Below are 26119 nucleotides of genomic sequence, written 5' to 3'. Positions count from 1 at the left end.
TTGTGTTTATTAAGAAAATAATACAAAAACGTGTTTGACTACCGAGTTTTGTTTTTTTCAGCCAGCTGACAAGCTGTGCGCAGCAACGGATTTCCAGACAGCGAATGAAACCTCTTGTTGCTACGGTTACCTGGATCTCATTAAGACTGTTGTGACGTTTTGCGGCCGTTGAGGATTTATGACGTTTTGCGGTTCGTTGAGGATTTGTGACGTTTTGCGGTCGTTGAGGATTTGTGACGTTTTGCGGTCGTTGAGGATTTGCGACGTTTTGCGGTTCGTTGAGGATTTGTGACGTTTTGCGGTTCATTGAGGATTTGTGACGTTTTGCGGTTCGTTGAGGATTTGCGACGTTTTGCGGTTCGTTGAGGATTTGTGACGTTTTGCGGTCGTTGAGGATTTGTGACGTTTTGCGGTCGTTGAGGATTTGTGACGTTTTGCGGTCGTTGAGGATTTGTGACGTTTTGCGGTCGTTGAGGATTTGCGACGTTTTGCGGTCGTTGAGGATTTGCGACGTTTTGCGGTCGTTGAGGATTTGCGACGTTTTGCGGTTCGTTGAGGATTTGCGACGTTTTGCGGTTCGTTGAGGATTTGTGACGTTTTGCGGTCGTTGAGGATTTGTGACGTTTTGCGGTCGTTGAGGATTTGTGACGTTTTGCGGTCGTTGAGGATTTGCGACGTTTTGCGGTCGTTGAGGATTTGCGACGTTTTGCGGTTCGTTGAGGATTTGCGACGTTTTGCGGTCGTTGAGGATTTGTGACGTTTTGCGGTTCGTTGAGGATTTGTGACGTTTTGCGGTTCGTTGAGGATTTGTGACGTTTTGCGGTCGTTGAGGATTTGTGACGTTTTGCGGTCGTTGAGGATTTGTGACGTTTTGCGGTCGTTGAGGATTTGCAACGTTTTGCGGTCGTTGAGGATTTGTGACGTTTTGCGGTTCGTTGAGGATTTGTGACGTTTTGCGGTTCGTTGAGGATTTGTGACGTTTTGCGGTTCGTCGGCGCTGACTCGACAACTTTTTCTGACCAGGACAGATAAGGCTGAACAACAGGAAGCGACCAGCAAACAGAACCATTAGGTCTCTGGTTCCTTGTGGAAACACAGGCTATGTATAGCTGCATGGCACTAACTGCATTCCATACGCTATTACCTTAGTGAGGCTCCTGATCATATCTGCTCGCAAAATTAGGCTGTTTGTTACAGGAGCGGCTCGAAATGTCCTTGAAGAGGAGACGGAGGGCCGGTCCGGTCCGGAGGAACCATCCCCAGAGAACGTTTGGCTCATTTAGCTTTTTATAAGCTGTTTTCCAAACAGATGGTGGAAGAAAAACAACTTAATAAAGATAAAAACTTGGAAAATAACAAAAACGATAAGAAAACAGACATCTTAGAGAATGTGTGCCAAACCCAAGGCTCGGGGGCCAAATGTGGCCCGTCGTAGGTTTTTATGTGGCCATGAGTCGAACCAAAGCCGTTTTCATCCGTTTACAGTAAAGGTACCCCAACCAGTCCCTGCTGGTTTTTCAGATTCCATGATCTTGGAAATTCATCCAAAATCAACAAACCTATTCACTTTTTCATGCTAATACGTAACGGTGAGTTTACTGAAAAGTAAAAAAACAAAAAACATTTTGTTTCAGTGATACTAACTCCATGGAAGAGAACTGGGGGGAAATCAGACTTTTTTCTCAGAATTCCGACTTTTTTGTCAAAGTTTAGATTTTTTTCCCCCCAGAACTTTAAATTTTTCACAGAATTTTACTTTTTTGTGGAAATTCTGACTTTTCTCAGAACTGAGAAAAAAAGCAATACTTCAACTTTATTCACCTATACTTTAACTTTATTGTCATACAACTTTTATAAGTTTTTTCTTAATATGGCCCTAAAACAGTCGTAGTATTACGAGAATAAAGTCACAATATTACGATGTTTAAATGTAGTTTTTTGTTTGTTTGTTTTTAACATGGCTCCATTTTACAACAGAACATATGAAGTAAAATAAGTCTTCAGGTTCAGCTTAATAAAAAAATAAAAACGGAGCTTAGCGGTTCATAAATGACCCAACAGAGCAGAAACACTAAATGTTTTATAGAGAGTGGAGTAGATTCCTGGGTGTTGCTTTAACTTTCTCTTCCAGGTTTTCTCCAGTCCCAGAGGGAAACGGAGTAAAAAGCGTTGCAGATTCGGCGTGTAACTGCAGCTCAGTCATGGTGGGTTAATCTATCCGCCCAGGATCTGCAGCCTGTTTCACTGACACCTGCTTTCATTGTCTGCGGGATGCGGAGAAGTCTGCTGCCCTCTGGTGGCGACTCAGCAGACACACAGTCTGCTCAGTTCATATTTCTGAACATCAACTGTCAAAACAATTACACTAAAACTGAAGTCACCAGTGGGGCGATTAGGACGAGTCACTGCGCCGGCCTGCTGACCTGAGGTGACCCCAGATTTCATCTCCACTCTGCAAACAGCACCCATCTCCCCGAACGATTCTTCAGCACCTTGACCCAAACGCTGAGCGGGGCAGAACCAGTGAGCAACGTGACCTTAATGTTCCCATTAGTGACCTTCACAGCCGTGTTAGTCACCTGAAGGCCTGTTAGTGACCTTAATGGGATCGAAACTGTGAGTTACCTTAACGGCCCTTTAGTGACCTTTGCAACCTGGGTTGTGTCCTAAGGTAACGGGTTTTGGCCCGTTAGTGACCTCAACGGCCTTCACAAGTGACCTTAACAGCATGATGTTGACCTCAACGGCCTTCACAAGTGACCTTAACAGCATGATGTTGACCTCAACGGCCTTCACAAGTGACCTTAACAGCATGATGTTGACCTTAACGGCCTTCACAAGTGACCTTAACGGCATGATGTTGACCTTAACGGCCCCATCAGTGACCTTAACCACCCTATTAATGCATGCGACTGCCACCCATGTTCAGGACAGTCCCCTTGTACTTTAGCTCTCGTGTTTATCCGGTTTTCTGTGAATGTTATCGCATCCTGAAGGGCTGAGCAGCGACATCAGCACAATGCAGGTGATATGAATTCAAACTGTCTTGATTCATCAGCTTCCACCACTACAGAGACTTTTAACACATCCTCAGGACTCACGCTCTTTTGCTCTGCCAAATCATCTCAACTAGAACCAAACATTAATTGAATAGGAATTAAAATTTTCCAGATTTTTCCAGACTGAACAGGAATTCGGCTTCAGAAGCTTCCAACCCACCTGCTGCCAGCGGTGATTCTTCACCATCCCAGAGGAGGTCTTCCTCTCTGCAGCGTAACATTTCAACTCATGGCTCATCAATTACAGCAATAATATGAAGCTGTAAAGAAAAACAAATTCTGATTTTTTAATGTTTTGATTTTTTTATCTGTAGATGAGATTTTTGAGTAAAAGTGCATTTTGAATGCAGTTTTGTGGAGATTCACCTTCCAGCAGGATAACTGCTCCAAACATGTTAGAGACGGCTTAGATGCTTGAGTTATAATGGCCTAGTCAAAGTCCAGACCTAAGAATCTGCAGCAAAACTTGAAAACTGATGCTCACCATCAAATCTGCAAAGAAAGAGCAAAGATTTTCAGTGATCCTTCAAACTTTCCCAGAAAGTTATATAAAGTTTATGGTTGGATTAAGTCTTGGAGTTTTTAGATTAATATTTGAATCATTGTTAAAAACAAAACAACAACTAAAAACATTGATAGAGTCTGTCTGGAACCGCATCTCATCGTTATCAAGTGTTTATATCGAGGTGCCGATTTCAGGGTTTGAACTGTTGCAGTACCCACTTTGACCAGCAGGTGGCGATACAGCCCCATTTCCGAGCTGCTGTTGGGATTTCTGTTTGTAATTCACATGTGCCACTGATCTCAGTCTCATTTACGGCAGCCATGTGTGCAAAATGAAGCCGGTTTAAAAGACCACAAATGACCAAACATCTTCTTCATTTAACGTAAAAACATTTTTATTTACAATGATTAAATAAAAATACTAAATAAAGGCGAATTAAATTTAAAATGAATTAAGTGAGAAGGGAAAAAAAGACCCCGAGTGCTCTGTGACTAATTGGCCTCCTCGGCTGTCAGTCACGCCTCTAACCCCGCCCACGCCGCCGACACACCCATCTCCCCACCGGCGTTTTTCATTCATTTCGTTTCCTCTGGTTTTATATCTGCGTGGGTAAAAAAAGGTGACGGCGGGGTTAAGATAGCATCAAAAAGAGTACTGTGCGTGCGCGCGCGCGCCTGTGTGTGCACGTGTCTGTTCTTCCTCTTCCTCCCTCCTCCTCTTCCTCATCAGCGTGGAGGTGCGGGGCCACTACTGGCTGTGCGGCTGCGGCACTGGATGGATGTGAGGAGCATGTGTGCGGGTGAGGGAGCCTCGGGCGGAGCACACGGAGGGAAATAACTTGGATTGTATTTTTTTATTTATACATTTCGGCAGTCCGGTTGATCGGTCACCTCCACCAGGACGAGATGTCAAACTCAAACAAAAGCAAGAAGGACAAAGAAATCCTGGCAGAATATGAGAGCCAAGTGAAAGGTGAGGTCATTTTTTTTTTTTTTTTTTCATCTTTGTTGCATTTTTTGCAGCTGTGCATGCACCTGGCTGCAGCGGTGGTGCACATGCACGCGTGTAGGGTGTGATTTTGACACCTCACGGTGAGACGTCAGGATTGTGGGTTCATCCTGAGTGCTGCATGGCGCCTCAGGGAAGGAGGAGGAGGAGGAGGATGAAGAGGTGTGTATGTCTGCTGCATGTGTGTGTGTGTGTGTGTGGTTTTCTCCGGGAATCTACCTGCAGACATGCTCAGGTGAAGTCACGCGATGACCTTTACAGCAAAACCTGGCAGCTTAAATCACCTCCACCCATCATCATCATCATCCTCCATCTTCCTCTCCTCTGATTGAGTGATTGGCTTTAATTGGAACCAGATCGAGGGGCCACAGCGCACCGGGGGGAAGCCGCCTCGGTCCAAATGTATGGATCCGCTGCTGTAACTATGTGCTTTCCAAGTCTGCCTCGCTGCTCCGGCTCCTGATTGGTCGGTGCAGAAGGTGGTGTGTAATGTATACACAGGGGGTGGCCGCCGCTCCCTCAGAGGGGAGGTGAGGTGAGGTGGAAAGGTAGAGCGCGGATTATGCACAGTGCTGACAATACATATTGGCGCTTGGAGAGCCACTGAGCATGCTCCCGGCGGCGACACCGCCTCGGCCTGAATGATGGAGATGATGAGAAAATGCAAATGAAGACGAAGAAGTAGATCTAAATGGAGAGTAAAAGAGACGCTGCAGATGCTGTATGTTACGACCACTTGTGCAATAAAACAACCAATATAAAAAGGACAATATTTATTAATACAAAATAAGAGGATGTATATTTGCAAAACAATAAGTATACAAAATAAATGAAAAACTATGGAAAAAGGAAATCAAAAGTTACATGTTACATGTAGTTTCTGCGTTTGGGTGGATAAATGTTGAGCGAATGGGTGAATGTGGCATTTGCTTGGCGTAGATCGAAAACTGGGATTCATTTTTGCTCAAAGGTTATTTTGAGAATTTTTTTTTTAATGTCTGTTTCAAAAGTCAAAAAATTTGCTAGAAAAAAATCAACTCGGTAATCAAACTGATTTGGACCAAAAAAGTGAACTACTGTCTGCCTGCAAACCTCAGTCTGGGTTCGGTTCAATGCACACGTGAACAGCAAGCTGACCGGACGCCGCTCCAAAAGCAGGAAGTGAACTACAGCCCAGGGCATTCTGGGTAAATAAAATCAAATAAAACAAATGCACTAGCCAAGCGCTAGCAGGAGAAATGTCATGTGGTCTTTTAAAATCCTCCAACCGTTAAAATCTGACGCCTCCATTTCTGTTTTCTTTTGTTGAAGAAGCTGCGCTCAGTGTTTTCTTCAGGTTTTTGTGTCGTTTCCTTCAGTGGTTCTTGGTGCAGCGCCCCTACAGGCCAGGAGGGGAACAGGTTGTCAAAGGGTTTGGTTTGAGAAAGAACCGCAGCAGCTGGAGGTGGAACAGATGGTGAAGTTTTGGTCCCAAATTGAACCGAATCTACCGAACTATCAGGTGGGAAAACAGCCGTTGAGCAACCTCCTCGCCTGTGGGGGGCGCTGCACCAGGAACCACTGAAGGAAACGACACAAAAACGTCTTTAGACACTGAGAGCAACTTCCTTCTTCACCAAATGAAAACCAAAGTGAAGTAGCATTAGATCCTAGCAGTTTGAGTATCTATTGACTACAATCCATTTCTTCTTCTGCTTGCGTGTTTGTTTAGGTTGTATCTACCCAGAATGCCATGCGTTATAATCCACTTCCTGCTTTTAGAGTGGCCTCTGAACAGGACCTGAACATCTGATGTTTGTGACTTTAAGCTGAAACCAATTATGCAGGTTATGCAGCAGGACAATGATCCGAAACCAAAACAAGAAAAAAAAACAGCAGCAACAAGTGGGGGAGGGTCAAAGATGCATTAATTAGCTTCATACAGCTGCAGAAATCTCCAATCACTCTTCCATATTATAACAAAGACGTTTTGTAGCTCATTTCTAACCAAAATGGCGACTTGATCAGAAAATTCCTCATTAGATTCACAGGACTTTGGTGGACAACATCAACTGTTGGTTTTAGAAACTAATTGGAGAAACTTCATCAGCAGCCAATTAAAGAGGCTTCCAGGAAGACGGAGACGTCTGAGAGCGAAACAATTACCCCCTCCGCTTTATCAGGATATTACTTGATGTAATCGGACAAAATCAAATCAAATCTTGGAGAAGAATTGGTCTTGAGAAACGAGAGGAGGCAAATTTTGTTTGAGTCGTATTTGTCGTCTTCTCACACCAAATATTCCTCGTTGTTATCCAGTTGTATATAGTTTTCCGTGAAGTTGCTGTAAGATTTATGACATTTGTTTCATTTTTGGACAATTTCTGTACAAGTCAGTTTTTTAAGGAACTGTTTCATAACTGCAGTAAATAACATCATTCTGTCATCGTAAACACAATCAGGAAGACTGAATATAATCTAAACTGAATAAAGTTGAAAATTTGGCTACATTTTATTGTAGGAGCTCAAATTTTACCTCCAATTTTTAAACATTTTTTTTTATTTTATTCAATTGAAAAATACTTAATTTGTTCTAAGAGAAATTAAATGTCGTAACATCTCATCCAGGAGTCGTTGAGGATGGTGATGCTATGGCAGCAAGGTTCTCCAGCAGCAGTCAGTCTTTCAGCGAATCCAAAATGGCCTCTGACCAATGGCGGAGCTCCGCTAATCCACCTCCTGGGCTTTTGCTGAACCTTTTAAAGTCTCGGTCTGGTTAGAAGGGGACACGATCCTTGATCATCATGATGGATGGAAAGTTTGAACTTCCTCCTTTGGGGTCGTAGTTCAGGAATGACTTGACCTTTTGAGCTCCCAGTTGTAGAAATGGATACACTGTTGCCACGGTTACGCGTCATTTCTGTCAGAAAGAAAAAAAGTTAAAAGCAGCTCCACCAATCCAGGTCAGGAACTTTGACGCATATGAGACCGCTCCGAAAGCAGGAAGTGGACTACAGCGCAGGGAATTGTGGGTAAATATAACCAAAACAGATGTGCTAAGCTAGCACTAGCACTAGTGGGAGAAATGACTTGTGGTTTTTTAGCCAAAGACAAAAGTAATCCGACGCCACTGTTTTTGCTACATTTCATGAAAAGGAAGTTGCTCTCAGTGTCTTCAGAGATTCTTGTGTCGTTTCCTTCAGTGGTTCATGGTGCAGCGCCCCCACAGGCCAGGAGGGGAACAGGTTGCTTAAAGTTGGTTTGTGAAAAAAAACCACAGCAACTAAAAATGCAACAAATGTTGCAACTTTGGCCCCAAAACAAACCGAATCTACCGGACTATCAGGTGGGAAAGCAACTTTAAACAGAATTAAACACCAAATAAAAGGGAGATTAAAACAGGAGAAAACCAATTAAACTTTTGCATGAATATAACCCAGACAGCGTCTCTGCCTGGTTTTTATTCTTCGATGTTTCGCCACGCTGCGGCGTCCTGACGGCAGCTCCTCTGATCAAAGAGGCCGCGTCTCGCCGTTCACGGCGTAACGAGGAGGTTTCCAGGAGGAGCGATTTCAGAGATCAAACGGGAAAAGCACAGCGGATTTCCTCTTTTCTCCTCCGACAAGCTGTGATCCAACCGACGAGTTTCACTGATGTAATCTCCTCCTGCTCTGAAACGCTGAACCGAATTTTGGTCCTCTTCACAGGAAACGAGCGTGCTTTTGTTTTAATTTCATTCATGAGGAGCCGATTGAGCTCAGTTCATTCTGATTTTCTTATCTGCAATTCTTTGTAGCTTTTTTGACTATTAGATTCTCGTTTTTTCCTGATGTCACATTTTTCAGCCTGAAGCCAAATCTTGTGGCGTTTTCTGTATTGTTCCCACAGTTTAATAAATATTTTGGAAGCAGCTGCATTCCTGATGCCGGGGTGTTTAATTTGACAAACATGTTTGTCTCTGATGGGAAATTATGTAAAGTGGAGTGAAATTCTCACATCGTTTTGTCGGCGCTCAAGTTTGCATTCGCAGTCTTTGATGTTGGGATTGAAATCCCAGATGAAGAGCAAACTGGGGATTCAGGGAAAATGGAGCTAAAACTGAAATGCATCACAGCTTGTTTGTTTCTGACGGTTACAGGTGAATTTGTTGTATTATAGAGAGCTACGATATCATTTTAGAGAATTTTAATATGAAATCTTTACCAGTTTTTAGTTTTTCACATTTAGGGAAGAATAAAATTCTCTTTTCAGAATGTTTTCATGTTATTTTCTCTTTGTTCCCTGTTGAAAAGTCGTAATTTTGACTTGGTAAATCAGGTTTGCTAGGCAGTAGCAAAAGTTTTTATTAGCATTTTTGATAGTTTGCATCTCCTGTAGCAGTCAGTATTACAGCAAATCTGAAAAGGCCTCTGATCAAAGACTTTTTGTTGTATTACAGTTTGACGAAGAAGCTCATGGTTGTTTGCAGGGAGACCTGAAATATCTTTCAAAATTATGTGAATTTATAAACTAACTTGAGTTAACATTGTTGATAACAAACGTATATTTTATGTTTAAAATTGAAGAAAGACGATTTTTTTTACCTCATTGCTTCATAATAAGTTGATGATTTTTAATCAACCGATTTAACTTTTTCATGATTAATGTAGTTGGTCATAAAAAGCAAACAAATTACAACAAACCAACATTTTGAGTTTATTTTTGAAATAAAACATAAAGATAATGTTTAGATGTTCATAATGAAGATGAATGTTTGGCTTTAAATTTATTCCTCTGTTGCTGCAACAGAGGAATTCAATCAACAATGAACAACTAGTGATATAGCATGTAGCATTACTGCAAATAGCGCCATTTTGAACAGCTTGTGTTTTATAAGCTTAACTCAGAATATTTATTCAAACATTAAAACCAATAAAAACCTAACAGTCGGTTTGGTTGGTGAGGTGTGAATGCTAAGCTAACTCTGGTCTGAGTTCGGTTTAAGTGAACTCTGGTTCAGTTTGAATCCAAATGAGAACGCCAAGTGGACCGGAGACCACCCAAACAAATGCGATAGCCTAGCGTGCTAGCAGGAGAAATGACTTGTGGTCAAAAGAGAAATCCTCCAACAGCTAAAATCTGACGCCTCCATCTTGTTTCCATCTGGTGAAGAAGGAAGTTGCTCTCAGTGTCTTCAGAGGGTTTTGAGTCGTTTCCTTCAGTGGTTCTCGGTGCAGCGCCCCCACAGGCCAGGAGGGGAACAGGCTGGTTTGACTCAGAACCACAGCAGCTGCAGGTGGAACAAATCTTACAACTTTGGTCCAAAACCAAACCGAATCGACCGGACTATTAACACCCTAAGAGTTGAAAAAGCTACAAATAATTACAGATAAGAAAATCAGAATAAAGTGATCTTAATCAGCTCCTCATGAATAAAAGTAAAACTAACCGGGTTAGTTGGCTTCCAAGCTCACAGGCCAAGTGGTGTTTAGCTCCTTTGTTTTCTTTGTCTAGATATTTATAATTAAGAATCCACCAAATGTTTTAAAGAGAAACGTTTTGACCAGACTGATCAGCTGCTTTGAACCTTCGAACAAATAAAACTGCTCTAAGAAATAAAGCCTTCACATTTCCGTCTGCGGTTTCTGGTTTCAGGACGACATCCATTTATGATACGAAACCGTTTCAGCCTCCGACGTCCACAAGGCTGCCGTACGCGAGCGTCACGAGATGGCAGCCATTTTAATTTACTAAGCAAAGAAAGGCGAAATGATGCCAGAATCAATAAAACACTCAGAGTCGCATCCGACAAAAGAGTTTTCATAGACTCGGCAGTTTTCCACAGAGATCTGGAAGCCGTGTGCAAGTCGATGGTGCATTCGCAAGCTCCTCACCTTCCTCATCACATGGTTCACACACTGTGTGTGGTTACCAAGACAACAGGTAGTGGAGTGGATGGGCTCTCTGGGGACTGCTGAGTGTGTGTGTGTGTGTGTGTGTGTGAGAGAGAGAGAGAGTTTGGTGCTCGCTCTCTCCGCTTTGCTGCAGAAAGATCGAGCGCTGAAACACGGCGAAGCAGCGAAGCATGCAGCCAGGCTTTACCACGCTGCCTACAAGTCTGTGTGTGTGTGTGTGTGTGTGTGTGTGTGTGTGTGTTTCTCTGCTGCCTTTTCATTTCGGTCACACGATTAAGTCCAAGGTGACTCCTGGGAGAAAAATGGACAGCCTTCATCTGTGAGGATGAGTGTAGGGAGGAAGAGGAAGCCAATTATGCATTTTAACAAGAAGCTTATCAGTTTAAAATAAAATTTCAATTATTAACTATGAGCACTGACTGCAGAAAAATCAGCTTGTAGAATGAAAGCTGCTGAATTATTTCATCCGTTCAGACGAGTAAAGAAACTGAATCTGCTCTAAATTTGTCCTTTGTAGTTTTCAAGTGTTTGTATTAAAATGTCCAGAAATGTCGCTGATGTACGGGAGAAGATTAGAGCCACGGGAAATAACATTAATTCTTAAATATTCTGAGAAAAAAAAAAAAAAGAAAAATCTGAAAATAAGATTATTCTGAGAAAAAAAGTCAGAAATTTTAGAAAAACAAAATCTGAGGAAAAAAATCTGAAAGTTGAGAAAAAAGAAATGAGAAAATGTTCAGAAACCACAGAAGAAGAAATATCAAAGGAAATTTTTTTAGAATAATGAGAAAAAAACGCCAAAATCTGAAAAAAAAAAATCAGAATTGTGAGAAAAATTCTTTTTTTTCAGTGTCTGTCTTCCGATGCATCTTTTAGAAATGCTCCATGGAAAAAAATCTGAATTTGAGTCATTTTCCGTTAAAAAATCATCAAATAAGTGAATCTGAATGCGAAGTTCCTGTGGGACCCGCAGCGTTTCATTCATCTACTCAGAAAAACGCTGGCGGTTTGTTTAACGTTGCGTTAATCAGCTTGTTGACCAAAATACATTATTATTCAAACCCCTCACATTTTTCACCACAACATTAGATTAATAACAAAAACTCAGAAATGGAAGATGAACTTTAGCTTTTTTTTAAACTGTTGCTGCTTTCATATTCTTGGTTTTTAGATTTTCTCTATAAAAGAAAATTGGCTACAGATGGAAAAATTTATTTCCTTTATACTTGTGTTCTTAAACAACTCAAATTATTTTGTATCTGGGGGTTTTGGACCTGAAATGTAATTTCTTTAACGCTGTAACAGTTTTTCATAGGATATTAGACTAGAGGGAACATAAATACTAATTACAATCTGCAGTTTTAAAAATAGAAATAAAAAATAATTGCATGAACTTGAATTGCTGCTGCTGTGTTATTTAAATTGGCTGGTTAATTTTAATTAAATATTGCCTTTGGGTTTTAATTTAAACTGTGTCCATGTGTAAAGAACAGAAATGTGGGGATTAATCTGCATTTTTCAGATTTTTAAGGTTTTATGTGGAATATTTCCAGCAGACAATATGATTTCCTGCAGCTCTGTTGTGTTTATCTCCAGATGATGCTCATCGTTTTGCCCCTGATGGTTTGGTTACTCACAGATCGTTGACAGAATCTCATCCTGATGGGAACCGATCACACTTTTACACCAGCCCATAAATTACAGCAGCGCTAAGAATGGAAATCTGTCTGTTTTTCTGTCACTTACCGCCGTGGGTCGTGTTTCGGGTTGCGCTGCAGATGTGCGGGTCCAGTTGGCGGAGCAGCAGCGCTGCCTGGAGCAGCAGACGGAGATGCGGGTGCAGCTGCTTCAGGACCTGCAGGACTTCTTCAGGAAGAAGGCCGAGATCGAGACGGAGTATTCCAGGAACCTGGAGAAGCTCGCAGAGCGCTTCATGGCCAAAACACGCAGCACAAAAGATCATCAGCAATACAAGTACGCTCAAATCTCTGCTGCGATAGGTTGAAAGGTCACGTCTGAAATTAGCAGGAAATCATTTTGGAAAAGAAAAATAAGTGACGTGCGGATTAAAATTAAACGATGGCGTATTAGGGCAGTAAGGTTCAGCCAGAAAACTTTAGGATTAATCTAAAAAAATTCTAGAAAATACTTGCAAGTTTCTAAGTTTAAATTTGTGACCTTTGAAAGTAAGAGAATTTCCTAGATTTTTCTAGAAAATTTCTACTTTTCTTCTACTTAATTTTAACTTTTAAAACTTAGAAATATCCTTGTTTTTTCTAAAATATATTTTTTTCTACCTCCAAATGTCCTAATACACTGTCGTAAAATTAAGTATTATTCATGTAGTAAATGAGAAAACAATCTAGCAATTTTCGTGTGGTCAGCTGGTATTGTTAGTATTTTAATGCTTTAACTTTTTGTGCTTCCACATTTTATAAGCTGAAAACAGGCCAGACACAAATTTGCTCTAGGCCTCGATTTCAGGACTATTCACTGAGGTGTGGCTGTAAAATCATCAGGCATTCACAAAATAATTAGTCATCTGTTATATTCTGAGATATATTTACATCTTATTTGTCTTCTAAGAGAAAACTAAGCAAATAACATAATGTAATAGTAAAAAGCATAACAGCTAACAGAGCAATAAATTATATCTAAGCGAGTAGCTCCAGCTTGATGTGAAAACAGCAAAAACAAAAAGACAGACATAAACTTATGTTGTTCTACATTTTCTTTTCTTTTCCTAAATTAACCAGAATATTAGTGCAACAAGCTCAGCAGATTAAAACAATGTGTTCACAACAGAAATGCTTAAAACGGAAGTTAGCTAGATGATCACACCAGCTAGCGAGGCTAGCATCAATAGTTGAAACAATTTCAGATTTATCACGACCTGTAGATGTATTCATACAGCATTTACTCAAACTGTGACTATAAACAGAAAACTTTTAAAGCTAATAAGAAGCTATAAAAAAATCTGCTGTCCTCTATGCTAGCATTTGAGCTAGCGATTTGAAGCTAGCATGCTACAAGGCTCCAAAGATGATTTATTTTAGCTTCTCATTGTTCTCTTTTTCTTCTTTCTATATTTTACAATTTGGAACATTCCAAATAAATGTCTGAATATTTATTTTAAAGCCAAATGTATTAAATATTAATATTCTAATTCCAGGAAGGATCAGAATCTGCTTTCTCCGGTTAACTGCTGGTACTTGTTGCTAAACCAGGTGAGCTAACGTGTTTTCCAAAGGAAACTCAGAGACACGGAGAAACGCTCAGTCATTTCAACCATGATTTGTTTTTATTTTTTAAGGTGAGGAGGGAGAGCAAAGACCACGCCACCCTCAGTGACCTCTACCTGAACAACGTCATCAGCCGTCTGACGCACATCAGCGAGGATTCAGCTCGGCTCCTGAAAAGGGTGAGTGCTGTAGGAAAAATAATACATAAAAATATATAAAAAATAACTATTTGAAAAATTTAGAATTTTCTTTAAAAAAAAAAAAATTCAAACCCATCAGAGAAGTGACTGTACGACATTATATTATGGTCATTGAAGAGAGAAAAAAAGGAGTAAATTCATTTCTGGGGTTGAGATGTCAAAGCTTTTGACTTGTCAAGCTCAGAAAATTTCCAAAAGTAAAAAACTTTGGACTTTTGAAACATGAAATTTCCACGTGTATAATAAAAGCCCCGTAATTTCTTACCAGAGTAACTTTATGCTCACAAACATCACCAATGGTGGCCTTGACGATACGGTTTAACTTGTTGTAGACATTTCCAGTGTTTGGGTCGTTTTCAAAGGAGCAAAGGTTTATGGTGGATGAGCAGAAAACCATCCTCTTCAGTTTTATGGGGTTCATATGAAAAAACCCAGAGGCAAACCTGCATTATTATTATTATTATAATATTAATGAAGTATAATGACTAAATCACACAACTTTTATTTCTTCATCAGAGTGGCACAAATGGGCTTCCATAGATTTCCACGGGATCTTTGAGGAAAGTAAAAGCGCTCACTCCATCCTTTGCAGAAAACCATAGATATTTCTATATATTCAAATTGTATTATTTTCTGCTCAGTGGCACAGTTGGTAGAGCTGTTGCCTTGCAGCAAGAAGGTTCTGGGTTCGATTCCCGGTCTTTCTGCATGGAGTCTCCATGTTCTCCCTGTGCATGGTGGGTTTTCTCCGGGTACTCCGGTTTCCTCCCACAGTCCAAAAACATGACTGTCAGGTTAATTGGTCTGTCTAAATTGCCCCTAGGTGTGAGTGTGTGTGTGCATGGTTGTGTGTTTGTGTTGCCCTGCGACAGACTGGCGACCTGTCCAGATGACCCCGCCCCTCGCCCGGCACGCCAGCTGGAGAGGCACCAGCAACCCTCCCGACCTCACTGAGGGACAAGGGTGAAAGAAAATGGATGGATGGAATTATTTTCTGTCTTATGGCTCCATATGACCCAGCACTTTATTTTTTCTAGACTTTTCGGTTTGTTGCATCTACAAACAAAGCATCTGAAGCATGACGTCCTACTGAGTGATTGCTGCACTTCATTACTATAAATATATTTACTTCCTTAAATAATCTGAGAGGGTCTGTAAGCGCCGAGAGCCAGAAGCAGCATCAGATGAAGAAATGGATTTGACCGCACGCAAACAAACGCATTCATAATTGAAGCTGAACTCATGCATTAAACAGCCCAGCAGTTTGGGGAAGCAGTTATGTGGCAGCATCAATATTGCATTATGCTAAACCGTCTTGAATCCCAGGATGGATGAATCCCGTTCCCGGCGGGCGCGGCTTGTCGGCGTCGCCATGGCCACCGGGGCGGCCGGCTCCGCTGGGCGTCTGTCCGCCGAGCGGCGCGGGATGTGATGGAGGTCCTCGGCTCAGAGCTGCTGGCAGTCGCTGCACTTTAGCTGGCATGAATAAAAGACGAGCCGGAAGCCAGATTAATAATGAACACGGGGAGCTAAAGTTAGCGTGTGTTTAATTTGTTAAAGTCCGCAGCAGCCCAGCGGAGATCTGCAGACTTTACTTCTCATTAAAATCAACTCTGTTACTGCAGTAATGACAACAAGGACACATGTAGAGGCCTGAGCTCAGACAGGAACAGCAGATTCACCCAGGCAGAGGCGGGAAAATGTTCTGCAAAATGTTCTTTCATGATTAATGACATTAACACAACAGAATATGGCCACAAAATGAGGCTAAAAACTCAGAATGTAAGCCTGAAACTGGATTTATGGTCCAGTAGTTTACAGAAGACAGTTAGAGCCACTGGAAAAACAAAAAAATAAAAAATCTTCTCCGATTTCTGACTTCAATCTTCAGACATTAAACTCATTATACGGAAATTAAAGTCAGAATTCTGGGATTAGAGTAAAAATCTTGAGAAAAAAGTCAGAATATTAAGAAAAGAAAGTAATAAATCTGAAATTAAAGTCTTAATTCTGAGTTAAAATGTTTGTTTTTTTCCCAGTTGCCATAATCCTCTTCCAACTAACTTTCTCCTAAAATATTAGATTCCTTGGAGGAATTTTTACTTCTAAATTTTTAAAACACCATCTTTGTTGCTTCATGTAATTCCATACAGAAAAACACAAAACTCACGTTTTAATAAAATGTGTTTGATGTTTTAGCGTCATAGAAACAATATCGGAGTAGAATATTTCTGACAAAAATCTCAGAAATGTTGAGATTACCTGAAAACAAAAGAGGAAATTTATGAATTTAAAAAGTTAATTTTTTACGTCTGGAAGGTTTTCTGCATCTCAAACTTAGAAATGTCCTTAATTTTTCTAGTACATTTTGACTTAATTTTTGTTTCTATCTACATGCCGTCATAAATACAGATACACAATTATTTTTATCCTTACTTGCAATGAGACATTGATTAGTAAATATCCTGGATATCAGGTGTATTTTAGATGACTGTGTCGTAACGAAGCTTGTAAATTTGGCTGAAAACGACGTTTTGTTGATATTTTTCTTCTTTTGTGTCAGAGTAAGGAAATCCTCCAGCAGCTGCAGGACGACCTCATGAAGCTCCTGAACGAGCTTTACACGGTGAACAGAAACATTTTCACTGTTTCACAGCTTTATGTTTTAAAATTCACTCGGTGGATTTAAAATCTGTTACAGGATTTTTATTACGTAAAAAAACTTGATTAAAACGTTTATTTCTGCGTCCATACGACTGAAACCTGAAGGTGCAAATTGTCTTTCCGCTGCCGTTACCAAGGTGATGAAGACGTATCACATGTACAACGCGGAGATGATCAGCGCGGAGGCCAAGCTGCGGGAGGCGGAGCGGCAGGAGGGCCGCGTGAAGGGCGTGTCGGGGACGGGCGGCGGCGTGGAGCCCGTGTTCGGCCTGCGGATCGAGGAGCGCCACCAGAGGCGCAACGCCGCCCGCAAGATGGAGAAGATGAGAGAGAAGGTGAGCTAACGAGTCAGTGTAGATCTAGGAAAGGATTCACGTGTTTAATATTTTGTTCCTTTTGTTCTCAGAGGAAGGCGAAATACTCGGAGAACAAACTGAAGACTCTGAAAGCCAGAAATGAGTATCTACTGACTCTGGAGGCGACCAACGCCTCCGTGTTTAAATACTACATCCACGATCTGCCCGACATTATTGACGTGAGTCAAACAGTCTGGTGAACACAACTCAGGGTCCACATTTCGTTAAGAAGGAAGTCGCGCTCGGCGTCTTCTTCAAACATGTAGAACGATTTTCCCAAAATAAGTTTGCAGGACTATTTAAAACTTGGCCTTGATTGTTTCTCAGTGCTGTGACTTAGGGTACCACTCCAGTCTGAGCCGGGCGTTGAGGACCTACCTATCCGCCGAACTGAGCCTTGAAGCCTCCAGGCGGGCGGGCCTGGAGGTGCTGGAGGGGGCTGTGGAGAACCTGGACCCGGCCCGCGACAGGCAGCGCCTGCTGGGCCTCTACCCCACTGCCTTCTGCCCACCGCAGCGCTTCGGATTCCAGGCGCACATGGGCGACACAGTGAGTTCAGTCTGAAAAATAACAACTAAACTCCTGAGTCGTCTCTTTCTATACGTATTCATCTATGGAGGACAAATCCTGCCATAATTGGCAACAAACAGAAATAGCTACTGCAGCTGTAAACCAGAGAATCAGGATTATGACCTGAGGATTTGCGGTTTTGGTGACGTTTCGCTTCTTGACAGACGACCCAGATCGCCTCGCAGCCGCAGGTCCAGGCTGAGCTGTCGCTGCGCCTCACTCAGCTCCAGACCCGCCTGGCGTCCCTGAAGATCGAGAACGAAGAGGTCAGACTCACAAACGCAGTCAGTCGACGGTCAGAGATCTCAAATCTGTCTAAACATTAACGACCACACTGGACAGGCTTCCCACCAACAACCAGACACCAGTTACATTAAAGGAACTCTCTAAAGTTACTTTATAACGAGATTTATTATACAACATGTTACAAACTAAACACTTAGCTAACTAAATATGTAGTTTTTAAACTAAACATGTAGTTTCTATTATACTTATGTGGTTTGCTAGCTACATATTTAGTTTGGAGCTAAATATGTATCTTAAACTATGTTTCTAAATAAATTAACATGGTTAAAATATGACTTTTCTTTTATGTTAGGTTAAATAATCCACATTTTTGCCACCATGTTTTTTTTTAGAAATGGCTTCCAAACTACGCAGAGTTGCAGACGGACAATCCTGAAACTTTTATCCAAACAGATTAGGCCATTTGACCTGCAAACACTTCAGAAAATAAGTGGATTTATGTTGAGACTATGAATCCTGCAGAGCATTTTTCCAGCTGTTTGCTCAAAGTGTGAAATAAAAACACTAAACTGGGTGAAAACCCCTCAGATCGCATGTTTTTCTGCATCAGAACTTCTTCAGTCGTGGTAATTTATACAGTTTTAATTGGGTGATAATGTAGCAGATGTAGCGTCCCAAAATGAAGCAGAGCGACTGGCTGCTGCTGCAGCCTGTGTCCCCGCTGTTGTGCAGCGCAGAGGGCAGCTGTTAACTCGGCCTGAAGGGCATGAAAATGCTGAAGGAGTCGGGATTAATGAGCAGCATCTGCACGTCTCAGCAGCTCCCAGCACACTCAGAACCACGCCCCGATCATCACAGGCCCGTAAAACCAGCCACACGCTCTGCATATGAAGAGTGTGTAAAGAATAATGTCCCCTAATTGGTTTTTATGTTTTCATTTAAGTCATCAGACTTTGCTGTAAATCTCCCGGCTCATCCTTTATGTTGAGACCTGCAGCAGTTCGATGGCTGAACAAGCAACGAAAACGTTACTTTCTGAGATTAAATGGATTGAAAACGAGCAGAAAAACAACCCAGATTAAAACAACTCAAGCACTCCACAAGCCTGGGTGGGTCTGGGTTGGAGATCCACCGTCCAGCGGGGCAACAACCCTGAATGAGTGGAAAGTGTCAGAGTGGCCTAGTCAAAGTCCAGATGTGAATCCAACTTGAGATTTTCCACATGAAAAAATAGGCAGAAATTTCAATCTGCAGTTTGCACTCTATGATTTACTCAGGAAGGCTGAATATAAAGGCACTCCACACTTTTCAGATATTTTAATTAACAGATTAGCGTCTCACTTTCTGGTCAACCTCATAAAAACCCAGTGAAACACATTAGAGTTTGTGGTTGGAAGGGAAGTCGAAGCACTGCACCTTTAAAATGCGTTTCCTTCAGGTGAAAAAGACGTGGGGAGCGACTCTGACCACGCTGCAGGACATGACGGTGCTGGACGACTGCGACGTGTCGCAGAGCTTCACCCACAGCCCGTCCTCCGAGTCCGTCAAGTCCAGCGTGTCGGACGGATACCTGAACAAACCCAGTCTGGCCAAGAGACGAGCCAACCAGCAGGAGACGGAGCTTTTCTACTTCAATGTGAGGAAACGGCAGCAGAGCGTCAGAAACGCAGCGAACTGAAACGTCGTTCACCTTCCAGATTACAAGTGTTTCCTGTCTCACGTCAGTCCGGATTATCGTGGATTTTTAAGATTCTGAAAAAAAATTCACATCTTAATCTGCTGCAATGACAAAGATGAGAGTTGTGCAGCAGGAGAACTTAGTGGAGGAACGTGTCGGACTTTAGAGATTATTTTACACGGCCGGTTAAAGTCACAACTCTGAGATTGAGAAAAAAAAAATAAAAATTCAGAAATTAAAGTCAGAATTAGGAAATGAAAGCAAAATTAAATTTAGATTTATTTAGACTGGTAGGTTAATATTTAATTTGGAGCTAAATATTTTTGCTTGCTAAGTTAATATTTAGCTAAGAATCTAAACATTTAGCTTTCCAGCTTTCATTTATTTAGATTAATGCTTAGTTTTCAGCTAATATGAGGCTCAATAATCCAAATTTAAATTACGCCGTGAATCACTGTATCTGCTCTATTCCAGCAGAAACGGCAGATTTCTCCGGGATAAATAAACTGCGTCTGTTTTTCCATCCTCAGAAGTTTCGCGAGTATTTAGAGGGAAGCAATCTCATCTCTAAACTTCAGGCCAAACACGACATTTTAAAGAAAGCCTTAGCTGAGGGTAAGAACGACGTCTTCCAGGGCTCACGCGCCATAATCTGCACGTTTTTACATGTTCTCTGTTCTTCCTGTTGCAGGATATAAATCTGAATTACTGACCACCAGGTGAGGCTTCTTGTCATTTCATGCTCATTTCATCTTCAGGTTAATAACCTAGTCTTGCTTCCTTCACCACTTTACTGTGAACTCTGAGAAACTCCTCTTTCTCTTCATTTCTTCCTCCTTTTGCTGCTCATCGTAGTCGTGGGCGGAAGAACTCCCATAGCAAGCACCAGGTAGACACCGGGGTCAGGGGCCGGCCGGGTTCTGCTTGTAGTCATCTGTGATTAGCTAAAACGTTTGAGAATTCCTCTAAAAACATCCAAATCTGCCCATTTCTACAGTTTAATCACAATATTTCTCGTTTAGCTGACTGCTACGTAAAATAAAAATGTAAACATGAAGCAGAGTGTCATCGGCATACAGATTAAAGTACGTGTTAGCATTAGCTTTGACGCTGCGCTTGGTGAAACCGTACTTTGGTTTTAAAGCTACCCAAAGCTTTCAGCACTTATGTGTTATGAGGTTAATAAATATTAGAAAACATTACATTTCAGTCTGCATCAACTGATACAATTTTAAAGAATGTAAAAAAATTATGTGAAAGAAAAAATTGCAGCAAAATAAAGCATTTTAATTCTAGTTTTTAATTGAAATAATTTAATATCTACAACAGCACTATTAAACTTAGTTATAACCTTTCTTCTCTGTGATTGGATGATTTCTCCTCCAGTTGAAACAATGTGGTTCTTGTACTTTTGCTCTTTTCTTATTTAAATGAATTGAAAGCAAACATTTTTCTCTAAGTTGCTGTCTTGGTGTGTTGACAGGATTCAACTAAAGCCATACCGCTGCTAGTGGAAAGCTGCATCCGCTACATCAATCTACACGGTACGTCTCAGTTTTTAGCTTGGATGTTTATTTTCTCTTCACATTTATTTTGTTGCGACTTCAATACTCAGTTTATACGAGTTTTATGAATCACACTTTTTTCTAAGTTGGTTGTTTTGGCCTGGAAATGTTTTTTTTTTGGGAATATTTGCTGTATTTTGTTGAGTTAAATCAACGGGTGTGCAAAGTCTTTTTTCTAAGTAGAGACAGCTTGATGTTTGTGAACTTGATGTTTGTACCTAACAATTCCCATTTTGGAAAAATTACAAATCGTGTCCATCTGCATCAATTTCTTGTGCTGCACTAGCCTTTAATTATGGTCAATGGGTCACAGAAAACTGTTCCAAGGGCCAAGAATGGCCCCCGAACCGCACTTTAAGCCCCCTGATGTTTATGTTAGACTTACCTGTGTAATGCAGCTTCCAGTCAAACCCAGATGTTTTCCTCAGGTCTTCAGCATCAGGGCATCTTCCGGGTTTCAGGCTCACAGGTCGAGGTCAACGACATCAAGAACTGCTTCGAGAGAGGTGAGAGGTCACCTGTGAGGTCAGAGGGTCACATGACTGGTAAGCTGTAAAACTGTCAGGCGATGACGCCGCTTCTGCTGGTTGCCCAGGTAACGACCCGCTCATAGACGAGGAGAACAACCACGACATCAACTCTGTGGCCGGCGTGTTGAAGCTGTACTTCAGGGGTTTGGAGAACCCTCTGTTTCCAAAGGACAGGTTCAACGACCTCATTTCCTGCGTCCGTGAGTGCCGACGGCGCCGCCTGAACGCGTTTACCTCCGGCCCGGACTCTCAGCTTCCCTCGACATTTCGTCCGCTTTGTTTCCTGTTTGCAGTGCCAAACAAAAGCTTTTCACAACTGTCAGATATTTTTCACGCCATAGCAGCTCAAAAAATGTTGAAATACAACCAGAAATGCAAAACGGAAACATATTTGTATGCTTAGCTTTATATTAACTATATTACTATCCTAAGACTACAAAATTTAATTATGTAGTCTTTTTATTTTCTTCAGTGTTTTGTTTCTTTTTTCATCCAACGAATACTTTCATTAGACAAAAACCCACCGTATGTGGTTGGCTTTAAAGGGGATCTATTATGGAAAATTCACATTTTGCATGTTTTTAGTTCTTCCATTTGGGCCTCAACTGCTCCCAAAAACAACCAAAGCTCTTAAAATAAGAATTGGCAATACATTAATGATTTCTGGTGAAGGAAAAGGAACTGTTTCAAAAACCTTCAGAATGTAACGCCACAGATCACCTAGCAACCCTAGAAGAGTTCCGTCTGTTGCCTAGCAACTCAAGCTGAGATCTAGCACGCTTGGTCAGCTGGTTTTACCGCTGCACAATGGCTGCTGGAAAAGACAAGTGTTTTGTTGTTGACTCAGCAGCCAGAAACCACTTGCTGCATTCTTGTTGGTTGTGCAGGAGGCTCCACTTCTGCTTTTCAAAGGCATATGGTTGTATAATTGCGCATCTATTTGTAACCATTTTCATCTGCAAGTGTAAAAGTTGAGTTGGAGGGCGTGGCCAGCAGCTGCTTATTTGGATTTAAAGTGAGAAGAGGCCCTCAAACAGCTAAAATCTCATAATCTAAAAATGATTTTGTGCAAAAAATTTAATGAACATGTTTTGTACAGCCCAGAAACTTATCCTAAACTCTGCAAGGAAGCATAATAGATCACCTTTAAGTTGTGAACACAGCGGTTAGCATGTTAAAAACATATTTTAATCTGAAATACACATAAAATGTTGCATGTTTTTGGCCATCCTGGGTTTCCAAACATGAGGAGCAAGAGTTTATCAGAGTAAAGCGCAATAAGCCAGAATATGTATTGAGTGAAAGTTTGTGATTTAAATGCACAGAACATCAATTATGGTTCGCTTACATAAATATATGCACTGCAATCAGTCTCACTGAATGCTCAGATTCCGTTTTTGAGCAAAACTGGAGGAAAAGTGAGGGAGTTTAACCATCTCATGTCCGCTTGCCTCTGAAGTTTTTCCCTTCAAATGAAGCCTGGAGACGTCTCTCTGTTTCCTGCTGCAGGGATGGAAAACCTGTATGAGAGAGCTCAGTGCATCAGGAAGATCCTGCTGGGCGTCCCGAGGGCCACGCTGGTGGTGATGCGCTACCTGTTCGCCTTCCTCAACCAGTGAGTGTCTGCCGCCTCATTCTTCCCCTCTGAGAGAACACAAGCCTCTCTAGTCGTCAGTTTGGTTCTGCCGCCTCTCGGATGAATATAGAACGAAAGCACAGCGAGGGATGGAGAGGCAGGAAGTGTGACATGCAGGTGTGATGTTCCCGCTGCATTAATTGGGGTTCTGATGAAGAGGAAAGGCATTCAGGACTGTGTCAGTATGTCAGCTCAAAGATATAAAAATAGGCAATGTACAAAGCTTTAGTAATACATTTAAAAACAATTACCAGTCTGTTTTTTTATTATCATTTAAAGGGACAATGTGGGAATCTTTATATTTATTAGCTTGTGGAAATGATTTGCTTGTTTTTTTTCTTGTGTCAATACTTTTGACTCAAGAGACCAAAGGTTTGTTCCAATTTACTAAGAAAAATGTTCCTCCTTTCTCCGCCAGCCTCTCCCAGTACAGCGATGAGAACATGATGGACGCCGGGAACCTGGCCATCGTGTACGGCCCCACCCTCCTGCCGACGCCCGACACGCTGGACCAGGTGGCCTGCCAGGCGCACGTCAATGAGGTCATCAAAACGGTCATCCTGCACCACGACAACATCTTTCCCGACATCAAGGAGCTTCCAGGCCCGGTTTATGAGAAGTGCATGACCGGCGACCAGTACTGGTGAGACCGGCCTCACATTTTATTTAATGTTTCCTTTTCTATTCAGATTAACCTCAAAGTAGATGAGTTCTCTAATTTCCATTCTGCTGAAGGGCAATATTATTTACAGAAACATCATAATCCATTTTATTTATGGTTTCTGTTGCAAGGGTGGTTCCCCGCCCCTATTTTATTTAGTGTTTTTGGCTGTTGTTTCACTTTGGGTGTTTGTAATATCTTCCAGTTCCATTTTTTTTTTTTTTAGAAAATTAAAGTTTTTATTGACCTTTCAGAGGATAATTTGTATTATTGTGCCATTATCAATATATGACTTGAAACTGGTCTCAAAATGTTAATTTGCAATAATTACTATCGTTTATTGAAGTATTTACTGGGACAATTTATTGTTCAGAGACATGTATTGCTGTGACAGGCCTACATAAGACTGAAACTTAACAAAAGGGTTTTATATCAGTTAATATTTTTTTCCCTTTAAATATCTGAAATACTGCCAAACTGGTGATGTGACCTTTCCTGGTTAATCCAGTCTCATTATTTTCTCCCTTCACTCAACAGGTTGTTGCTAGGTAACCAAAGGGCGAGTTAGCTAGCCCGTCAGAGGTTAAGCGGCTAATACCTGGTTCAAAGGTCAAGATTTTGAATTGTCGGTCGATTTTCGAAACCTGAACACACAAATGACGATAAGAAATGTTGGATATAACGGGTTTGGTCCTACAGTTTGTAGAATCGAGCCAAACGCCAAACACGAACAAGTTCCACTCACCATCGTTCAGACGTCAGACGGGAAACCTGAACAAACATGGCCGACTAGGAAGAAGCAATGGCGGTAATTTGTGGACACCCGACGCCCTTAAGAGCGGACCAGGCACTCTAAACACCCTGCATACGCAAGGGATATAGCTTAAGTTTATATTTAGAACCATCTCGATAATTATGGCGTCTTAAGATTGTTGGAAAGGGGAAACTGGTTGGGATATAAAAATCTTGCCGCGTAAACTAGGTATTAAGCCTACATCCCCCAGAATGCTGTGCGGTTCTAACTCGGAGTTCAGTAAAAAAAAATTAACATTCTATCGAAGTATTTTCTATTAATATTAACCACGTATCTATCGCGATATATATTGTTAGTTATTTAGTGCCCAGCCTTACTTCACAACATATAAAATAAGATGTTAGTTGATGAGTATGGAAGCAGTGCTGGGGAGATACGCTTAACATGCTGTGAGGGCGACAGAGATGTTACTTGTCAGCTAGTTTGGCAGGAACGAGGGTTTCTCTTCCTCACCACCCTGAGTAAATCCTGACATCCTGTCGGGTTCTGTGGAGCGCCTCGCCTCCTGCTGTGCACGCGTCCTCCTCCCTTTGTTCCCGCGCTGAATGGACGGTTTGTCAGTCTGCTTCGCTGCCTGATCCTCTCCCTCCTCTTCATCTCCTTGCAGCGAGAGTCCGTTCAGCGAGCCTGGGGCCTTGGAGGAGACCGAGCCGGACGCCGGTACCGAGACCCAGACCAGCGACGAGGGTACGCGCTGACCCCTGACCTTCGCATGCTGCGTTCCAGTTGCATGGGAAGTTAAACCCGAAGTAACAGGGTTCTAGTTAAGAATTCGGAACTTAAACGTGGCGACGGTTATGAATATTTAAGTCTTTATGCGAGGAGCGGCCATATTGAAACGCGAAGCCGTCCTTATAAGTCGTAACCGGGGGTAGTCAAAGTTGCTCTCAGTTTCCCAGTGGGAAATCAGACTTAAGAGTTGATTTTTCTGACTGGGAAGTCGGAATTTCCAAGTTCCGAGGACAACTGGAACGCAGCATTACACGCCCATCTTTCTATCTCCTCGTGGAGAGATGGTTGCCGTGGTAACAGCAGCCATGGAGACGCCACAGTCCCTCGTTCTCAACTCCCGCTCCGCAGCCCTCCATCTTGTTGGAATGCCGTCGGCCTCACCCCCGTGTCTCACCTGGTCTCTCCCCAGCAGAGGGCGAGGCCGTGGAGGCGGTGGCCCGGTTCGACTACGTGGGCCGGTCCGGCCGCGAGCTGTCCTTCAAGAAGGGCGCGTCGCTGCAGCTGTTCCAGCGCGCGTCGCACGACTGGTGGGAGGGCCGGCTGAACGGCAGCCGCGGCCTGGTGCCTCATCAGTACGTCGTGGTGAAGGACAGGCGAGTGAACAGTCCCAAATGGTTTGTACACGTCCGACATTACAATATCACTTCTTAAAATGTTTTAGAACTCAAAAACAGATTTTTTATTTAACATGTAATTTCAGTTGATTGAATAATTTATTCACATTTCAATGCATAACTGTTATTTATTGTTATTTTTATTATTATGAAGCTATAAAGCAAA

At 41.9% G+C, this 26119-nt stretch overlaps 2 protein-coding genes and 2 long non-coding RNA genes across 11 annotated transcripts in view; 2 read left to right on the top strand and 2 right to left on the bottom strand.

Moving 5' to 3' along the window:
- The window catches only part of LOC103459081 (acyl-coenzyme A thioesterase 1-like), a 60814-nt gene extending 48531 nt beyond the window's left edge, over positions 1–12283 (bottom strand). Inside the window, exons 1-3 of one of the 2 annotated variants that reach the window (XM_081603866.1) lie at positions 12192–12283; positions 3426–3551; positions 3220–3319 (exon numbers count right to left, since the gene is read on the bottom strand). The gene's annotated coding sequence lies outside the window, so the exon portion shown is untranslated. Of the gene's footprint in view, positions 1–3219; positions 3320–3425; positions 3552–4791; positions 5275–12191 lie in introns of those variants that run through there. The other variant, XM_008400312.3, reaches the window with a different exon arrangement.
- The window catches only part of LOC103459086 (SLIT-ROBO Rho GTPase-activating protein 1-like), a 28630-nt gene continuing 6518 nt past the window's right edge, over positions 4008–26119 (top strand). For 2 of the 5 annotated variants that reach the window (XR_001776210.2, XM_017302808.2), the window contains exons 1-20: positions 4011–4536; positions 12224–12419; positions 13618–13672; positions 13759–13866; positions 16451–16513; positions 16689–16886; positions 16958–17086; positions 17235–17456; positions 17642–17743; positions 19162–19359; positions 19932–20016; positions 20093–20120; positions 20257–20290; positions 20885–20945; positions 21395–21472; positions 21562–21696; positions 23006–23111; positions 23551–23775; positions 25215–25294; positions 25749–25953. Coding sequence is in view for 4 of the 5 variants with exons in the window: in XM_017302808.2 (XP_017158297.1) it covers positions 4470–4536; positions 12224–12419; positions 13618–13672; positions 13759–13866; positions 16451–16513; positions 16689–16886; positions 16958–17086; positions 17235–17456; positions 17642–17743; positions 19162–19359; positions 19932–20016; positions 20093–20120; positions 20257–20290; positions 20885–20945; positions 21395–21472; positions 21562–21696; positions 23006–23111; positions 23551–23775; positions 25215–25294; positions 25749–25953 (2375 nt within the window). In the remaining variant the exon portion in view is untranslated. Of the gene's footprint in view, positions 4537–12223; positions 12420–13617; positions 13673–13758; positions 13867–16450; positions 16514–16688; positions 16887–16957; positions 17087–17234; positions 17457–17641; positions 17744–19161; positions 19360–19931; positions 20017–20092; positions 20121–20256; positions 20291–20884; positions 20946–21394; positions 21473–21561; positions 21697–23005; positions 23112–23550; positions 23776–25214; positions 25295–25748; positions 25954–26119 lie in introns of all 5 variants that reach the window. The other 3 variants (XM_017302811.2, XM_008400320.3, XM_017302810.2) reach the window with 3 other exon arrangements.
- Positions 5212–7106, top strand: LOC145550150 (uncharacterized). Its single transcript, XR_014086026.1, has 2 exons — positions 5212–5297; positions 5450–7106. It is a non-coding gene; the product is annotated as an uncharacterized LOC145550150 (long non-coding RNA).
- On the bottom strand, positions 13724–25754 carry LOC103459085 (uncharacterized). 3 transcript variants are annotated; one of them, XR_014086025.1, is made up of 6 exons: positions 25061–25754; positions 22845–23280; positions 21352–21458; positions 17601–17722; positions 17286–17467; positions 13724–13857 (listed from the first exon to the last, which is right to left on the bottom strand). It is a non-coding gene; the product is annotated as an uncharacterized LOC103459085 (long non-coding RNA). The 3 variants fall into 3 exon arrangements; XR_014086024.1 differs by lacking the exon at positions 13724–13857 and having other exon boundaries at positions 17380–17467; positions 24539–25754; XR_014086023.1 differs by lacking the exon at positions 13724–13857 and having other exon boundaries at positions 17380–17467; positions 21352–21484.

Source organism: Poecilia reticulata, chromosome 23 (genome assembly GCF_904066995.2).
Source record: "Poecilia reticulata chromosome 23, P_reticulata-male-v2, whole genome shotgun sequence".
In the NCBI taxonomy this organism is placed as follows: Eukaryota; Metazoa; Chordata; class Actinopteri; order Cyprinodontiformes; family Poeciliidae; genus Poecilia; species Poecilia reticulata.
This window is presented reverse-complemented; position numbering and strand designations above follow the sequence as displayed.